Here is a 20,161-nt window from a genome sequence, read left to right on the forward strand (position 1 = left end):
TGATAACACCAAGAACCAGAATTCAAGCTCTGAGATCCTCAATATTCTTGCCTTGTAATACTCTCATGTAAGATTTTGTTATTTATCAATGACAGGTGTTTATTTAACAAGAGTATCAGCTCTTCCTTTGAGGCTTGGGCGATGTGACTGGCTGTGTCCTGGACAAGGATCCAGAAGCACTCAATCAAGGACCTTGCCCAAGTGGGCATCTTGGCGGCACCCAATGGTCTGCAGTGTGGGTCTATGTGCACGAGCACAGACAGTCTCCTAGGACCAATGGCGACAGGCCACTCTCAGAGTCTACTTCTGAGGGGAGGTGTTTAAGTCCATTGCTCTTCTGGGGTATCTCCAAAATCTATTGTTCTTAGCCTTCCAAAAGCTGATCACTTTGGAGAAATCTAGTAATTAACCCAACTTTCCGTCTTCGGGTTATCTGGCAAGTGCTGGGGGAGAATCCCTGCTTGCCTCCTAATTTGGACCAAGATTTCTTTCTTATTTGATTTGGGAGGATTGTCAAGGGGTAGAAGACCAGGAAAGCGGTGAACATGTTGACAGTGGCATTAAGGTTTGGATTTTAGGAAGCGGTTTGGGTAAAAATAGTTCTTCCCTCTACTTCTCCTTAAATAGAACAACAAATATCCTTGCACTTCTTTCCCTAAACAGAGTGGGTCAGTTTGCCCGCTATTTAAAAATTTTAATATAAGCCAAATGTTTACTAGAATGCATATACTTTTTAATGGAGACCACATATATGCATATGACCACATAATTATACATATGGAGTCAGGATGAAATGCTTGGAGTACAGAAAGGAAGAGTTATTTAACTGTTGGTGTTTCTATTACAAATATGATAAATGCAAAGTTAAATTTACCTCATTAAAGATACCAAGGAAGTGTGTGTTCATACTAAGCAGTTAAGCTCTCAATATCTGATAGGGTGAGAAAGTAAAGAGAATATGTGAAATTCAGGAAATGCAACACCTTCTCGAATAATATACATTTTTTGCTATTCTTAATGGTGTCATTGCATTTCACTGTATTCATTAAATTAGAAGAAGCTAACATAAACAGGGCTGAGTGTCTTCGCTGTTGTTGCTCTTACAAAAACTCTGTATAGCCCACATTTGTATAGGATTCACAACATTTAAGAGGAATATCAAGTATTATATCAAACATACACAGTAATTTCTATAAATCAATTTTTACTCTGCTAATGTAGCTTTACTTTGGCTTTCTAAATCTTCTAAACTTCACCATAAATAAATTATAATTTCTAGTTTCTATTATTTTTGTGTACGTGTGATCATAAAAATTTAGGTCGGCTCTGAAATAGGTTTTATCCTACTTTTCCAAAATCAACAAGTAATGGAAACTATTAAATGGGAGCATTTTATTTATAGAAACTATGTATTTCAAATATGTGAAAAGCTCTTCAATTACGAGAAAGTGATAGGAAGTTCCTTGTAAATTATAATTTTAGAATCACTGCAGTTGAATAAATTCTCAAAGACAGAGTAATTTTTAACAAAGAACAGTCTAATCTATGTATTTAAATTTGTTTTTTCATAAAAAGCTATGAGTTGGACATAAATGACAAACATTTAACAGTATTTGGTATAAAGGGCATTTTGGTATAGAGGGTTATAATTTTCCACCGAAGAAGTTTGTCAGACCTCAGTCAGATGTGGGAGCTATTTCTCCCTGAATTAAACAGCTCAGTATGCTAAAGGAAAGGAGGAAATCCAGTGTGCATTTAAACTTACAAACGAGACTGGACATTTTCCACAAAGAATTTTCATTAGTGACAGAATGATGAGGATTTTAAAAGACCAAAATGTACCCACCTATTAAAAAAAAGGTACAGTTGGTACTCTATTATTAATAAATTTAATAAGGAAGTTACCCTTGTAACTGAAGTTCTTTGATTTTTAGAAATCTTTAAATTTTTCCCTCTGTGTCAGAATTATTTTTATAAACGGTGAAGTCTTCATTACATTTGATATAAATGATACTGCTTTTCGTAGCTGGGATTACTACTATGAGGTGCCCTTTTTCAAATTAATGAAATAAATTTGGGGAGATTACTCATATGGAGACTGTTCATAGATTTTCTTTCTTTCTTTTTTTTTTTTTTAAAGAATTTATTTATTTATTTGAGGAGAGAGAGAGAGAGAGCATGAGAAGGGGGAGGGTCAGAGGGAGAAGCAGACTCCCTGCTGAGCAGGGAGCCTGATGCAGGATCCTGGGACTAGGATCATGACCTGAGCTGAAGGCAGTGGCTGAACCAACTGAGCCACCCAGGCGCCCCCACAGAAAAGATTTTCTGTAATGGTTCCTTAAAAAAAAAACTTCTGTAGTATATTTAGGGTCTGATACTGAGTCTAAATTTAATCCAAGGCATACACTGACGGCATTTTGAGGTCTCCCTACTGTAGTCCTATTACAATTATTACCACCATCCAAACTTGCCACTTTAACAAAAGACACTCACAGGTGAAATCTGGTGTTCTTAAAAAAAGTGCTATTGGGGGCGCCTGGGTGGCTCAGTGGGTTAAGCCGCTGCCTTCGGCTCAGGTCATGATCTCAGAGTCCTGGGATCGAGGCCCGCATCGGGCTCTCTGCTCAGCAGGGAGCCTGCTTCCCTCTCTCTCTCTCTGCCTGCCTCTCCATCTACTTGTGATTTCTCTCTGTCAAATAAATAAATAAAATCTTTAAAAAAAAAAAAAAGTGCTATTGGTGTTCAGAAATCAAGGTGTTCCCATGTTTGAAACTGTATACTTCTAAACATGTAAAAATGTTTAAGGAATAAAAAGAACTGAAAGGTGTTCTCTTGTGAAGAGATATTGTTTAGAAGTTTCTGTTAAGAAATCCCTGTGAAAGTATATCTGCCAATGTGCAAATTTGTTGACAGAGAAAATCTCTGAGCTATCGTAGGAAAAATCATGTAGATTGATACACTTCTTCATTTTGACAGCTGCCTTCAATTTAACTTTCTAAACACAAAGTTGTTTAAATTTTCAGCAAAATTACATTTTATTTGTACGTGGTTATCTTTGCCTTTAATACTCAATGCAATCTGAAATTTAATGCACTAGGTTATTTAACCTGCAAAGACTATTTTGCTGTTTTCCAAATCCCTGTTTCTGCAGGCCCCACGAAAACTTCTTCCCACAGGGAGAAACATTTACATAATTTCATCCCCTGTTTGCTTTGAAGGTGGGCCTGGACTGGCCACTGCCTCATAAACACGCACTGAATATTGTTCTTTTTTTCCAGAAGCAACAAAATACCTCTTGGGGAGAAAGTATTTTTCTTCAAGTGCATATAAGAAGTCACTACTCAAGAATATCAGGAAGATGTGTGTATACACACACACATATATGTACTGGAATGTTCTTATTCACTCCAGGGCCGCTTACCTTCATTTTCTGTATTGGCCGGCACCGAGTCGACCCCGAAAGGATGCCAGGGCTGGAGGTCGTCCAGGCTGAACTCCCCATTCACGGGAAGAAGCTCCACGGTGGTTTTCGTTTCCGTCAAGGACGGCATGAGGGCATCGTTTCCGTAACTGATTCTTGGTTCGCTGATCATGTTGGCCAAGACGTCATCCGAGTAGTTCTGCTCTTTCTGAAGCAGCTCATCTAAAGAGAACAAAGCCACGTGGATGGTGGGTTACAGCAACACGTATGACTGCAGCCCTGGCTCCCTTTTCTGGTCTCCCCCATACAAGACCTGCGCTGCTCTGCACACACGACCTCATGCAGGGCCACGAGGTGGGTACCACTGTCAGCCCCAACTGACAGATGTGAAAACTGAGGCCCGTGGCAGTTGAGCCACTTATGTAAAACCAGAGCATGTGCCCAAGGCAGGATGTGAGCCCAGGAGAACGGCTCCCACCGAGGCTGCGGCTTAGCACGGCTGCACCACTCCTCCCCACGGAGAAAGACCTCGAGAGGTCTCCCTTGCCTCCTCTGACACAGGCTCTGGTAGCCTGGGATCCCAGAGAAATCAACAGTGTGCTCTGCTGAGCTGTTTGCCGGGCCATGGCGGCAGTTCGCACTGCTTTGCATGAACAAATCTGCCTTCCCCAAAGGACCCCTGGGTGCTGCATGATGGATGTACTGAGGCAATGGAGAGGGAGTTCCCTTGCCCTCCCAGTGGGGGCCTCGCAGACAGGAAGCTCTGCTCCAGCCTGCTCTGCTCAGGACGAAACCTCCCTGTCTCCCAGCATTTGTCACGCCCTCTCAAGCCAATTTCCCCTCTCTCCAGCTGATGCTTCTCTTTTCAAAAAATGCTATCAGTTACCCCTCCCCTCTTTTAAGATTATTTCTTTATTTGACCAAGAGAGAGGCAGCAAGCACAAGCAGGCTCCCCGCGGAGCAGAGAGCCCGATGTGGGACTCGATCCTAGGACTCCGGGATCATGACCTGAGCTGAATGCAGATGCTTAACCTACTGAGCCACTCAGGCGTCCCTCAGCGAGCCCCTTTTAAAAAACAGATTAAACAAAACCAACTTTGTGGAACATCATCTACTTATCTCTAAGTTTTTATAGACTAGTGAAAATTCCTACATTATACATTTCATTATTGCAGTGCATTTTTTACTGGAAAAGAGAGCTGGGAATATAACCTTATACTAATTGGAATCACTACTTTAAATATGGGGTTATCATAAGATTTGTGAATCTTCTTACACTGCCACAGGTCACCAGGTTTCTCTGTGGAATATATTTTTTAAAGTTAGACACCCATGACTAGTATGTGTGCTATTAAAAATGGTATTAAGCAGAATATCTCATCTTCCAATCACACCTCTGTCAAGAGTTTACTGTATTATATGTTTCAAACCAATCACTGATTAGTATTACTGCTGCAGAAAAGGAAGAAAATAAAATCAGGATTTAAATTTGATCTGTAACATTTTCCTCCCGTCCTTCATATTCTAAGTTGACAAAAAAATTTTACCTGAAAAATTAAAATTCCGTTCCAACGGGTCAATTAAAACAATTTGAGATAAGAGCATTAAAGCATGAGATTAATATCTTTCTATGGAGTCAGTTTTATTGCAAGATATCATTCTAAATGATGAAATCCCAAGACAAACAGTCCTTCTGAAGTCTAATTTGAGTTCTAATATATAGCTATTTGCTCCAGCACCATTCTAAAATTCAATTATTTGATGCCTGTAATGACCTTTCCCATGCAGATGAAAGGGCCCCATTAGATTTACTCCAACTTTTTCATGTCTTACAGAGGCATGGCTAATGGCTTATAACTTAGCCAATGTCTGCTTTAATAAATTAAATGGGCATTTCTTTTATATAAATCGTATGCTTCTGACTGTTCAGCACTTACAATACTAAAGAGATGATCTTCTAGAATAATTATTGGCGCTCACACAAAGTTCCTCTGAGAGGGAATAACCTTGGCCAGCATGATCTGCTCTTGGCCCCACCTGGAGGCATGGTGGTATCTTTGTGGCATTTACTGTCACTTAACCTCTCCGTCCCTCTGGAAACCGTTTCTCTTTGTCTTGCATACTCAGTTCCAAGCTGGTTCCCTGTGGCTTCTCCGAATAACTTTTCTTGTTCCTTTTTCCTCATCTCTTCATCCCTACATTTTCCTTTAGTATCTCCATCCATCTCTTTCTACAACTCTTTTTTCTTCTTTGATAATTTTTTTTTAAAGATTTTATCTATTATTGGACAGAGAGAGAGATCACAAGGAGGCAGAGAGGCAGCAGAGAGAGAGGAGGAAGCAGGCTCCCTGCTGAGCAGAGAGCCCAATGCGGGGCTCGATCCCAGGACCCTGAGATCATGACCTGAGCTGAAGGGAGAGGCTTTAACCTACTGAGCCACCCAGGCATCCCTAAGAAGTGACTTTTGAAAAGCTTGCAGCTCACCGAAGGATGGGCGCTAGCCACCAGCAGAACTAACCATGTGATCAGAGGGATGGCACTTCCGGCTCCACCCTCTGGGAGGGGAGAGGAGCTGGAGACCGAGCTCAATCATCAATGGCCAACGATTTAATCAATTAAGTCTATGTAATGAAGTCTCCGTCACAACCAAGGACAGGGGTCTTCGAGTTCTGAGGTTGGTGAACATGTGGAGATGTGGAGAAAGGAATGTGCTGAAAGCTCCAAGCCTTTTCCCCATAGTCTTTGTCCTTGGTGTCTCTTCTTGGCTGCTGGTGGGTTATATCCGTTTTATAATAGATCAGTAATCTAGTAAGTAAACTGGTTCCCTCTGTTCTAGTAAATTAATAGAACCTGAGGAGGAGGTGGATGGAAAGTCTGATTCACAGCTGGTCATCAGCAGCAGAGGTCACACTTGGACTTGCAACGGGCTGTTGGGGGCAGGGCGGGGGAGTCTTGTAGGACTGAGCCCATAACTCTTGTGGGATATGCACTACCTCTAGGTAGATACTGTTGGGATTGGATTGAATTGATTGAATTCTCCAACTGATGCTGGAGAATTGCTTGGTGGTATGGGTGAAACCCCACATATTGGAACTGGACCCACAGCTCTGTCAGCCTGGGTAGCTTGAATTATCCCCAGATGGGACCAGGCATTTCCATCAGGACACCTTTTTGCTGTCTGTTCCTGCTGCATGGGAAGACCATCTCTGCTTATCTCAATCATATGAACTTTTGAAAGTCCAGCTCAAGTGCTCTTTCCTCTGTAACTCTCCTCTTAACAGCTGTATGAGGGTTATGGGTGTTATTATTTTTATGGGACAGGAAACTGAGCCTGGGAGGGGTGACCGAATGGACATCAGTGCTGAAGTTCCAGCTCTGGGCTGCAGAAGGCCACCTCTCTGCCTGTGACCCCCACCTCTCTAGCCTCCACAGCCCCAGAGCAGGGTTCACTCCTGGTCTCAGCACTGCATCGCTCACCTGCAAAGTGATTATAAGCCTAACTGTTCCAGAATACTTGCGACACTTACTGGGCAGCAAACAGACTCAAACACCACCAGCCCTATGGAATGGTTATTGCTTTTGTGCCATTCGAACAGGCATTTTCCAGGCACTGGAGCCGAAGGGAGTACTGTACCCATCTCTGCCCACAGCAGTAAAAAGGGTAGAGCAGGAAACAATCACACTGGAAAATCTTATGTCTGTACTTCACAAAATATCCAGGACATTTTGGGTTGCAGTAAATCGCGGGGCGTGTTCTTCTCTTTTATCTCTTATACCGCTGGCAGAAAATTTCCTCCAAATAGCCACTAAAATGTTGAGCCCCATGGTGGTTAATTTTCCAGGTTTATGATATTCACGTTCAGAAAATGAGAGAATAAAACATTCAAGAAATGTTACATTTCTGGCAGAGTCAAAAGCACTTAGGCTTTTTGGTGGGGGGCAGGGGTACAAAATAGCTTTTACCTCAGTTTAATGCAGGAGACTTAGAAACAACCACCTCTGGTTATCTCATTTGGAACAATGAGGTCTATGTGGTTTTTAAGGGACAAAAAGCAGGTGAAAATGATAGATTATCATTCGTGGGGGTAGGATTCCATTTTGCAATCATAAAATATTGAAGGCAGCCAGCCAGCTACCTCTTGACATTATTAAGGGCTCAGGATTTTACCAATGGCAAATACAACCGGCACCAGGCAGTTCTGCCTGTGATTAAAAAAAATATACAGAGAGCCACATATGGTTATTTCAGTGCTCCTTCTGAGTGGGGCTTTATCTTTGAATTCTGTGGTTAAAACTCATCGCACAGAAACCACACATTTAGGATGTTAGTGCCCCTGATGGATTACCTGTTTATCTAAATTAATTTAATATATTACTGCAATGCTTTGATGGCATATATTGGTGATTTCCAAAGCTTTTAAGCATCTAAATTGACCAGCTCCTGTATTAACCAAGACACAAAGTTCATTTCTCCCCTAAGACTCTTTTTTTTTTCCTTTCTAAAAGCTGCTTGTTACTGCCCAGAATTACAGCCACTATCTCTGAAGTTAAATTTATTTTTTTCTATAATACCCAGCATACTTGAGTGCTGTAGTTAGAAGTGGAAATATCTGGGTGCTTGGGTGGCTCAGTCGGTTAAGTGTCTCTCTGTGGCTCAGGTCATGACCTTAGGGCCCCATGTCGGGCTCCCTGCTTAGCAGGGAGTCTGCTTCTCCCTCTGTCCCTCCCCTGTTCATGCTCTTTCTCTCTCTCTCAAATAAATAAAATCTTAAAAAAAAAAAAAAAAAGAAGTGCATACATTTAACTGAGTTTAGTGATGGTAATGTTTAACCTACAGCCTAAACAGATATTCAGTTTCAAAGATGAAACATACAGCAAACCTTGTCCCCTTGCCCTTTTAAAAAGTGTGTTGAGGATTTATACTAAGCATACTTAATAGTTAGGAGAAAAACAAATCCCACCATACAGTTATCATAGAAAATATTCACAATATTCTGAGGTGATGCGGATGAAGGAGCGTGAAATCCCCAGACTCTACACCTGAAGCTAATATCACACCATGTGTTAACTGCATTTTAAATAAAAACTTACATACTTTGAAGAACGCAGCATCAAGAGAGTCCTCCAATAGTGATATCATTTTCAAATGGCATATATATATATATATGTATATATATATTTTTTTTGTGGAAGCATTAGACTTCTATGATAGTTTGAGAGAAATGGCCCCATAAAAGGGTTGCTGAACAGGAAACAGAGGAATTCTAGATCATCTGTCTCACAGACCTCTTTAAGTTATTAATCCACTAGCCAAACTCCTTCTGAAGTTTTAACCATATTTTAGGTTTCGAGAAAATACAGTTTGTAAATATTAAATCAGTTCTCTTTTACAAGCTTTAGTTACAATTACTCAACCACCTCTTCTAACTTTTAGATATGTTTGGGGTGGGGAGGAAAATCTCAGCCTTTTTCTCTGTAACACACAGCTATTAATGGTCTGATTTGGAGACCGGCATCAGTTGAGATCTCCTAGGCTTGCTGGTTTTTCTCTTTATAGGATTGAAACTGCACTGCTGTAATTTTTTTTTTTTCAATTTTCCAATTCTTCTGGTTCCTGCTGGAAAAATAGGTATTTATCTGTAGCCTCACCCCAAACAGAAATTTCCTTTCAGCTTTGTCTAAAAGGGGATTCTCATATGACCTATGCTTACCTCTCTTTTTTACATAAAGAAGAAATCACAATTTAAATGTTTCTCTATGGTGACCATTTGTTTTCACAAATGGTATCTTTTTCATAAATATTTGCTTCTGTGTCTGGAAGAACTGAGGGTTACACCTCTGTGCAAAGCACATTCCTTTCCCTGCTCCGGGCAACCACCACAGCTGCACTGGGAATAGCTCTAAAAGGGATGCAATTTTTCCCCGATCAAGAAGCTCCACTATGAATCTGCTGTCATCCATTCTAGGCATTTTGCCCACACCAGGCCTATGAGATCAGATTTAATTTCCCAATCACGGTTCTGTGCATGTCTGATTCATGGCTCAGCACATAACCGCCACGCTGGTTCACTATACTGAACGTTGCCACGGTCTCTGAAGCTCCCTGAGGCTCGCATTCCTCATCCATAAACTTGGAGGAGATTGGATGGATGGTCTTAGCAGTTCCTCCACTTTGAATCCTGTTAGCGGTGCTCTCGTATGTAGAAGTCCCCTGCAGAGCTAGGGAACCAGAATCTGCAGGCCACCGTGGTGGTCCCCAGGTGATTCTCAAGCACATTTCAGACAAACCATTGCCAAAAATGGTCTCGGTCATCACCTTCATAAGAGACGCCACAAGTCTCGAAACAAGGTGTTCTGAAAGAGGAGCCGGGCCAAAGAATAATCCTGCCAGAGGAAACCTGACTCCCAAACACCCTTAAGTCATGTTCTCAGAACCCAACCTGCCCTGTGGCCTTGAAGCTCTCATGCACAACCATGCTTCTGAATCAGAAAGCCACAGGAAAGAAAAGACTAGTTATGAATTTCCCTTTTTGCCAGAACATTTGTCAGGCAGGAAATGGCACAGGAGCCAGAGCAGAAAAGTGTTCAGGAAACAGGTCAGTGTTGTTCAGACTCTGAGAAAAAAAACATGTACTTAAAAGTGTAGAGGGCACTAGAGGACACACTTCAGTGTCATGCTCCCCCCTACTAAAGATCAGCTCTAGCTGTGACTATTTTACTTCTGCGCATGGAGTTAGTTATAGTTCACTGGAGCAGAAGCTGTTTATTTTTATTTTGGGGGGAGGGGAGAGAAGAGGAGAGGGGCAGAGGGAGAATTTTTTTTAAGACTAATTTATTCTAAAGGAGAGAGAGAGAGAGAGTGAACACGAGTTGGGGGAGGGGCAGAGGGAGAGAAAGAATCCTCAAGCAGACTCCCTTGCTAAGCATGGAGCCCAATGTGGGGCTCCATCCCAAGACGCTGAGATCATGACCTGAGCTGAAATCAAAAGTCAGACCCTCAAGCTGTATTACAAAGCTGCAATCATCAAGACCGAGGGTACTGGCACAAAAACAGACATACAGACCAATGGAACAGAACAGAGAGCCCAGATATGGACCCTCAACTCTATGGTCAGCTAATCTTTCACAAAGCAGGGAAAAATATCCAATGGAAAAAAGACAGTCTCTTCAATAAATGGCTCTGGGAAAACTGGACAGCTATATACAGAAGAATGAAATTCGACCATTCTCTTACATCATACACAAAAATAAATTCAAAATGGATGAAAAACCTCAAAGTGAGACAGGAATCCATCAAAATCCTAGTGGAGAACTGAAGCAGCAACCTCTTCAACACCTGCCCCAGCAACTTCTTTCAAGATATGTCTCCAAAGGCAAAGGAAACAAAGGCAAAAATGGACTTTTGGGAGGTCATCAAGATCAAAAGTTTCTGCACAGCAAAGGAAACAGTTAACAAAACAAAGAGGCAACCCACGGAATGTGAGAAGATATTTGCAAATGACACTACAGACAAAGGGTTGATATCCAAGATCTTTAAAGAGCTCCTCAAATTCAACACACACAAAATAGATAATCACGTCAAAAAATGGGTAGAAGACACGAACAGGCACTTCTCCAAATAAGACATACAAAAGGCCGACACATGAAAAAATGCTCAGTATCACTTGGCATCAGAGAGATTCAAACCAAAATCACAGTGAGATACTACCTCACGCCAGTCAGAATGGCCAAAATTAACATGTCAGGAAACAACAGACGTTGGTGAGGATGTGGAGAAAGGGGAACCCTCCTACACTGTTGGTGGGAATGCAAGTGGGTGCAGCCGTTCTGGAAAACAGTATGGAGGTTCCTCAAGAAGTTAAAAATAGAGCTACCCTATGACCTAGCCGCTGCACTACTTGGGATTTACTCACAGGATACAAACATAGTGATTCGAAGGGGTACCTGTACCCCAATGTTTATAGCAGTAATGTCCATAAAAGCCAAACTATGGAAAGGGTCAAGATATCCATCGATAGATGAATGGATAAAGAAGAGGTTGTATATATACAGTGGAATATTACTCAATCATCAAAAAGAATGAAATCTTGTCATGCAATGATGTGGATGGAACTAGAAGGTGCTATGCTATGTGAAATTAGTCAGAGAAAGACAAATACCATAAGATTTCATTCATATGTGGAATTTAAGAAACAAAACAGATGAATAGATGGGAAGGGAAGGAAAAATAAGATAAGATGAAAACAGAGAGGGAGGCAAACCGTAAGAGACACTGAGTTCTAGGAAACAAACTGAGGGTTGCTGGAGAGAAGGTGGCTGGGAGAATGGGGCCAGGGAGCGATGGGCATTAAGGAGGGCACGTGATGGAATGAGCAACTGATAAATCACTAAATTCTACCCCTGAAATTCACAATACTACATGTTAACTAAATCGAATTCAAATAAGGAATCAGAAAAAAAAAAAAAAAGAGTTAGATGCTTAACTGACTGAGCCCCCCAGATGTCACTGTATCAATGGAGCAGAAGCTGTTTAAGATGCTGATTTTGGGGAAAACATATGTGGTCTTCAAGTGATGACAGCACGTGGTTGGGATGTCTTGATCTGTGTGTGACTCATGTAGCAGGACTGTGTTATGCTAGGACATCTTGAAAGCACAAGATCACCTGTACAAAGACACCTTCCACTTCTGCAGCCTTTTCAAATTCATTAGCTCACTTGATATCCACAACAACCTTTATTATGGGATTCCTACTCCACTGACAGTTGAGCATACTGTGACGTTCCTTTTGAGTAATCCAGTTATCAAGTGGGAGAACTGGGATCCAAACCCAAGTATGCTGATTCCTAGTCCAAACATTTTCATTATTCCACGAAAAATTCTATTTTATGGCTGACAAGGCTATTTGATTGGTGACTGACATTATAGAAATATATACACATGTATCATCACAAGCATCCTATTTCTTCTTACTTTTGACAGATTGGGAAAACTGATGAATTCAGTGGTTTTCTTTTTTTTCCATAAGAAGGAACCAAGGTCAGAGACTTTTGCCATGGGCCAAGGTCACAGAGCTTCCTGATGGTGGAGGAGTAGGGCAGAAGAGCCAGGTGGTTCCCCAGATGCACAACCACGCACTGCTCCCTACTCTAAGGGAGGCCTTATGTGTCACCTCCATTTTGACAGTCCACCCTCAACACAGTTTCTTTCCCCTCTGGACACCTACCTCCCACTTCTTTGGATTTCCCCTTCTCTGGAAGACTGGCATAAATATGATGGCTATGTGAACTGTCATGAGGTTTCACCAATTCTGAGTCAAACTGGATAACACATATGTCTTTAGGTTTTGAGCTATGGAAATGGTAGACCAGCAGACTGACTGTCTACTTAGTCATCCCGAATACCCCTTCTCATCGACGGTGTAGGGACTAGAATACCTCAGCAGCCAAGAGAGAAAGAGCCACAGAGGATGCTGCCACATTTCCAACTAGGTAAAAAAATTACAGACATATTATCACAAAGTAACGCTGTTCCATAAATCTAGTTTTTATTTTGACCTCCAGAAAACTGGGTCAGTTCTCTTCATTTTTAGCCACACTATCAATCTTGAAATTCTCTCAGTCTCTAAATCCAGATTTCATCTCTGAATCTGGGTTTATGTTTCTTCAGCAGATTCTCTGGCACAGATTTTAAATGAAGCATGCTGTGTCCATTCACGGCAACAGACTGTCCCTGGAGGACACACAAACATGGCTACGTATCACTTGTGAGAATATTCCCGATCCCAAGTCACATTTCCTGAACTATCACTTGTCCAGCCTAAGACTGAGGGGGCGAAGGGAAGTCCCTTTTCATTGAAGACAAGTTTGCTTTTGACTTTTAAACAACGGAGCTCAGACAACTTAGATCTACCAACGGCATTGGTCAGAAATTGAGATAAAAGTCAGTCTGTCTCCCTGACATCTAAACCCAGATTCAAGTATTTCTTCTTCATGCTTACTTGTAGTTTTTGTGCCAGCGTTGTGGTCCTATTTCCGACTACCTTAGGAATCTTGGGCCGGTCTGGGTGGTTGGCATTCCAAGCAATCCCGAGGGGAAAGATCTAAACTGTCGACTACAAACCCAGTTTACATATTATGGAGAGAATCTCTTGGAGGATGCTGTGTGGAGGTAATAATTTGCATATGCAAGGAAGTGTTTGTTTTGAGGAAACACACAGTGAAGAATTTTGGTGTAAAGGGCCAATACATCTGTAAGTCACTCTCAAAAAAAGGAGCTTTATGCACTATTTTCAGAACTCTCCTTTAAGTCTGGAATTCTATTACAGTAAGAAGTCTAGCACTGTGGCAAACAAGACTGTGGTGCCAGCTTTAACCTGGATCTATCTAGAAGTTCCCTCTGGTCGATTAATATAGGGACAAGGTGTATCTGACCATTATCATAAGTAGATACAACTATATATCCTCTGGAAAGTAAAATAAAAATGAATGAACATTTTGATGATTCCTCTCCCTTAATCATAAATCAATTATTTCATGTGATTCTCAGGTGAGGTAACACTTGTCTCTTCACATACCAGAGAAAAAAACTGGCTCTTTTGGGATAACGGAGAGATGTGTACTTTTACTATTTAACTTAGGGAGTTTCAAGGTAATTAGGATTATGAAGAATCTTTTCTTCAAACTGTCTTTAAAAGAACGTAGGGGCGCCTGGGTGGTTCAGTCAGTTAACTGTCTGCCTTCAGCTCAGGTCATGATCTCAGGGTCCTGGGATGGAGCCCCACATCAGGCTCCCTGCTCAGTAGGGAGCCTGCTTCTCCCTTTCCCTCTGCCTCTCCCCCTGCTTGTGCTTTCTTGCTCTCTCTGAAATAAATACATAAAATCTTTAGAAAATAAATAAATAGAAAGAGCCTAATCCCCCTAGCATAAGTGAGAACTTCACTGTGCTTTCTCTTTCATATAAAAATATGACATTTGGTAGTAATTACAAGAATAACAGAAACTCAGTGCAAAAAAACCCCACAGAAAACAAAAGAAATGATACTTCACTCATAATCCCATCACCGGGACAGCCAAGAGTCATGTTTACTTTTTTTAAATAGTTTTGTTCTTTATAGGATTATTTCAAATCTCCAATCAGCACTTTATTATCTAATTTTCATGACTGTGGTCATCGAGAAAGCACTGTGTGAGGGTGCTGGAGGGTGGGGCGGGGGCGGCTCTTGGAATTGGAACAATCAGGTCTGAGGACACAGACATGGAGTCACCGGGATGAATTTCCCTCCGGTTTCATTCCCCAGTGCGTAGTTTGCAACTTTTCCGGTAAGCATTTCTGCAGAGCTGGAGCAGCTCTCTGTTTTCCCTTCTAACTAAGTTCTCAGATCTGGAGCAAATCAGAAAAATGATATAAAGCCTAGGTTTGCTCTATCAGGGTTAGCACCCCATTTCATTTTTTTTAAAAACTGCTAATGCTTTTAGTGAGGACGAGGGAGTAAAACAAGGAAGGTTATATTTTGAAAAAGATACTGAAATGACAGTTCTACTGCTCTTGCATTTTTATAAAGGCCAAGTCTTCCTGGCAACTGCACACACTGTGAGCTCATACCTGCCTGGAGCCTTCGCTGCTGGTTTTGGGCTATTCTGGGCAGCCACCCATAACATCCCCTTTTGTCCACCTGAGCTCAGAACCAATTAAGAGGGAACAGGTAGAGAAGAAAACATCATCTTTAGTTCTGATAAAGGCCAGACTCTTATTAACCCACATGATGCTTTCTTTGGGGAGGGAGTCACGTATAGGGCACAAGGCTTGTCCCTGCACTCTCTGTTGGGCACAGGAGAGGGAGTCTGAAGGATGCTCCTATGACCATGTCTTGTCCAACCTGCACCGTGTAGGTGGTGATCCTGTCTGATCAGCACCCTTTCTCAGACTTGTGAGAGAAGCCTTTCTCGACTGGGTAAGAGATATCCTGGGGGCGAACCAAGGGAATGGGACACGGCGTCCCTCTCAAGAGCCAGCTATCATTTTCTGCTGTACGCTGAAGAACGTGCATGCTAATTGACTCATACCTGGTAAATACTTTCTTGATGTTATTTACAAGGCTGTAAAGTAAGCAGGTTAGCTCGTAGTAGAAGTATGATTTTTAATATTCATTAAGAGTTAATTTCACTCAAAGAGCCTAAAGATGTATGGATAAGATCAGTGCAAATACACACACACCCCTCATGATGAGGGAGGAATCACGTCCCTGTGGACAGTACATCAGGATTGTACACAAGATAACTCATTTGACATGAGTGTTTATGCAGATCAGAAAAGCTCGCATCAGTCCTGTATGCTCTTCTGCACACTGACATATTTATGTTTTCTTTAACACAAAACTCGCTCTGTACTAAGCATTTCTAGAACAGCAATGGCCCTTCCTCTTCCGATTAGCTGACGCGAACGATCACTCAACAATGTATGGGGAAACCAAGCCTGGAGCTGGAAAATGTCTGGCATCTGGGACTTGGGAGACAGATGGAAAGTGTCTGTCTTAGGGAAGCACTAACCGTGCAGAGGAGAGAAGGAGCTGAAAGAACTCGCTTGAAGGAATCATCTGAAGCCCAGAAAAAAAAAAAACATTTTATCATTAATTAATGAGCTCATTCATTTATCTACCTATGTAGCAATCCTATTCTCTTCCAGGCCCCTGCAGGAAAAAACTAAACCCACTTCTTCTTGCTCAGAGCTCAGAGCCTAGAGGGAAGATGGGCACCAAAGTGCTATGGGAGGACAGACAGAGCGAGAAAGAAACAAGCGTGGATTTTCTGGCTGGAGACTGTGAGTGGTGTCGCTCCGGAAGACAGACCGCTGTCCTGGGAGATACAAGCGCACATACCGAGGGAAGAAGAATGGGCTGCTGCCCCAAAGCTGGGGCTTTTCTGGCACAAGGCAAGTATAAAGGAAGTGGCTTAGACAGAAGCCAGGGGTTTTGGTCTGTGGAACAAAGAGAGGAGGGGAACATGCTGACTAGGTGTACACGATTCACAAAATCCAGAATACGGGAATTCCGTAGGCTCTGCTGGAGCCTGCAGTTCATTCACAGGTAAACTGTAAAGAAAAGAAAGGCATGGACGGGACACCTGGGGAGTATAAGACACTTGAGAGACATGACAACCTTAAAAACTGGGGCAGGCTGCACACCGGAATGATAAAACCCAAGAAGACTTTTAAGGAAGTGACACGAGGCGGAACGATGCTATTTTGATGGTGGCGGGAGGGGGAGGGGGTGACTAGGACAGAGCAGAGGAGCTACTGGGGAGCTGTTCATATTTTTATTCTTTTTTTTTTTTTCTTAAGGATTTTATTTATTTGAGAGAGAGGAAGAATGAGGGTTGCGAGGGGCAGAGCAAGGCAGGGAGCGGGGGTGGGGAGAGAGAGAGAGAGAGACGCAGACTCCTTGCTGATCAGGAAGCCTGATGCAGGGCTCGATCCCAGGACCCGGTGATCATGACCTGAACCGAAGACAGACGTTAACGGCTTGCCTAATATTTTTATTCTTGACTGGAGCTGTGTCTCTCAGAAGAGCAAATACAGGGGAGAAAGACAACTTCTCCTCAGACATGTTTGCGATGTTCCAGCATGTCATGACCACTTCAAAGAGGAACCTGCAGAGTTCATGTCCATGTTGACAGAGTCCAAGGGGAAGCACGAGAGCAAAATGGAACTTTTCCAGATTCTACCAGAATTTTTTAGGTGTTTTGGGGGAAAAGCCCATACTAGACTCCCCAAAAAGGTTTTTTCGTGTGTGTATATAAACATGCCACCCACAATGAAGTACCACGTCCCAGCTAAAAGTCCTTTACAGTGTTGAGCTGGAGTGCTTGGCAGTAGCCTCAGGTGGGCAGCTATTGTTAAGAACTACAGGGAGCTACCTATTTCTTACCTAAATAGAGGGTTATGGGTCTTCCCCCCCCCCTTACATCACTTCCATATCAACATCCACGAGATACTTAAAAAAAAAAAAAAATAAAAAAATCAACCTTACCTTTTTATTCTGCAAAGAACAAAGAGAATTGTGTGGGAGATGAAATATAAAGTAGACCCAACCTTTTTTGCTAATTTCATTTTGGATATGCTCTCCTTTTAGACCATGACGAAGTGAGATGGAAGTGGTGTCCCTAACAGCCAGCTCTGACTTCAAGTTACCTAGTGAGCCATGAATCCTGGGGTTAGAAGGTGTATTTATTGAGCGTTTTGGAAAATAACCCCAGATGGTCACTTTCCCACCAACAACGGACAGCCCTTTTCACTGCCTGAGATAACCACTTTCCATGACATGCAGCTCGCAGCCCCACGAGGGAAACTTTGCCCTGCTATTTCCTTCTTAAACGTTTTCTAATCTCCACATTTCCTAGACCCAGCACCAAGGCCCTGAGGCTTTTCCTGTTGAAAATTCACATGGAATTCTGGTAATTTCCTTTTCTTCAAAAAAAATCACTTAAAAATGTTATTTTCAGGGGGGCACCTGGGTGAGTTAAGCCTCTGACGTTGGGCTCGGGTCGTGGTCTCAGGGTCCTGGGATTGAGCCCCTTGTCGGGCTCTCTGCTCAGTGGGAGGCCTGCTCCCCGCCACCCCTCTGCCTGCCTCACTGCCTACTGGTGATCTCTCTCTCTGTGTCAAATAAAAAAAAAAAAAGAAACCAAAAAAACAAAACCAAAAACCCCCATGTTATTTTCAGGGCATCTGGGTGGCTCAGTTGCGTAAGTGTTCAACTCTTCATTTCAGCTCAGGTCACGATCTCAGTGTTGTGAGATTGAGCCCCACATCAGGCTCTGTGCTGTGTGGGGAGCCTGTTTGAGATTCTCTCTCTCTCTCTCTCTCCCTTTGCCCCTCCCCCCCAATCTCCACCTCTCTTAAAAAAAAAAAAATGTTATTTTCACCTCAGAAGGATTAAACCTTTCCTCCACTGTGCTCTGAAAAAGTCTCAACTCAGAAGTAAAAAGAACGAAAACAAAAAACAGACTTTACCTCAAAAGAGGACACATTTTGGGGCACCTAGGAGGCTCAGTGGGTTATGCATCTGCCTTCAGCTCAGGTCATGATCCAGGGTCCTGGCATCGAGCTGCACATCAAGCCCCCTGCTCAGCGGGGAGCCTGCTTCTCCTTCCCACCCTCCCCCCACCTTCTGTTCCCTTTCTTGTTATGTCTCTCTCTGTCAAATAAATAAATAAAATCTTTAAAAAAAAAAAAAAGACACATTTTATGAGAAGTTATCAGTTTGGTCTGAGATTTCTATTCTTTATGTAATCAGATTTAAAAATGTAATGACCTATTTCTGAATATATAATATTAGAAAATGATCATCTTCGATAATATGTAATTCATTCATTTTAACATTTAGAGCCCTCTATACTAACTCCCATATTTAGAGCCCTCTATACTAACTTACTATACTAAGCCCTCTATACTAACTCTCTATACTAACTCCCAAGCTGTGTGTTCCAACAGTTTTTCTTTTTCTTTTTTTAGTGTGATGTAAGCAATCTTTATTTGAATATATTTTAAGCTTCAGCAACAAATTAAAAAATGATTCACATTATGGTGCATTTACACATGTCTTTTCATCTTCCAAGTGCAGTAAACATTAATTAACCCTGGCTAATTAAAAAACAAGCATGGTTTACAAATTTACCCATTAATCAGCTTCAAGCAAATGCAAAGCATTTAAAGCCTTTCATAATTTGAACCAATTAAAGATGGAAATTATTTTTTTCAAATGAAGAGGTCATAAATTCAAGACACGAAGCCCTTTAACTTAAATTTGATAGTATTTTAGAAAAACTTGGGACAGTTTTTTTGGATTTGGATTCATCAAAATCAGGGTAAAGAATAAATAAAACTGCTTGATACGGGCTGAAATATGTTTTCCTAAAAGATATCTTGAAGGCCTCCTCCCCAGTGCCTATGAAAGTGACCTGATATGGAAAAGAGGGTCTTTGCAGAAATATTCTGGTAAAGACGCGATCATACTAGAATAAGGTAGGCCCTCAATCCATGGGGTAGGGAAAACCCTACTGGAGTTCAGATGAGTTCTGATCATTTTGGAAGAGACACACAGAGATGGAGACGAAGGGGAAAACACTGTGTGAAGGCAAAGGCAGAGACTTTATCTACAAGCCAAAGAATGTCCAGCGCTGTCAGCGGCACCAGAAGCCAACAGAAGCAATGGAAGACATTCTACCCTAGAGCCTTCAGAGAGTGCAGGACCCTGCGGACATCCTGATTTCGACTTCTGGCCTCCAGAATGATGAGACGATACATTTCTGTTGCTTTAGGTCACCCCGTTTGTTGTAGTTAGTGATGACAGCCGTAGGAAACTAAAAACCACCCATAAAAATGAGTATTAACTATTCGCAAATATGATAACCATTTCTGGCTTTAATCATCACATTGGAATAGAATGTGGTTTCTTCCTGAGCCCTTTACTCTGCGCTGGGATAGGCAGACTGCGGAGAAGAACAAAGAGCTCTATCAAACAGAAGTCTCATCTAATTAGTGTGGAGGTGTTTGCCCCTGAATAGCAGCATGGGTTTCAGTGGTGACCTCATGGCTCTTTCATTTCAGCAACTCTCTTCCCATCTACAGAGGATTCCATCCACTTCCCTTTCTTGACATCCATGGCCGCATGCCTTACCCAGCTAAGGCCCCAGAAATTTTGGATACCAGTGTGAGTGCTTAAGCTCAGAGCGGAAGTGGAAGG

General features: G+C 42.1%; 1 protein-coding gene across 7 annotated transcripts in view; it reads right to left on the bottom strand.

The window, feature by feature from the left end:
- APP (amyloid beta precursor protein) overlaps positions 1–20,161 on the bottom strand; it is a 263,764-nt gene that overhangs the window by 24,472 nt on the left and 219,131 nt on the right. For all 7 annotated transcript variants that reach the window (XM_032353260.1, XM_032353250.1, XM_032353243.1 and 4 more), the window contains one exon: positions 3,422–3,643. In XM_032353260.1, the coding sequence (XP_032209151.1) occupies positions 3,422–3,643 (222 nt within the window). The remainder of the gene's footprint in view (positions 1–3,421; positions 3,644–20,161) is intronic.

The sequence above is a fragment of the Mustela erminea genome, chromosome 1, assembly GCF_009829155.1.
Source record: "Mustela erminea isolate mMusErm1 chromosome 1, mMusErm1.Pri, whole genome shotgun sequence".
NCBI lineage: Eukaryota > Metazoa > Chordata > Mammalia > Carnivora > Mustelidae > Mustela > Mustela erminea.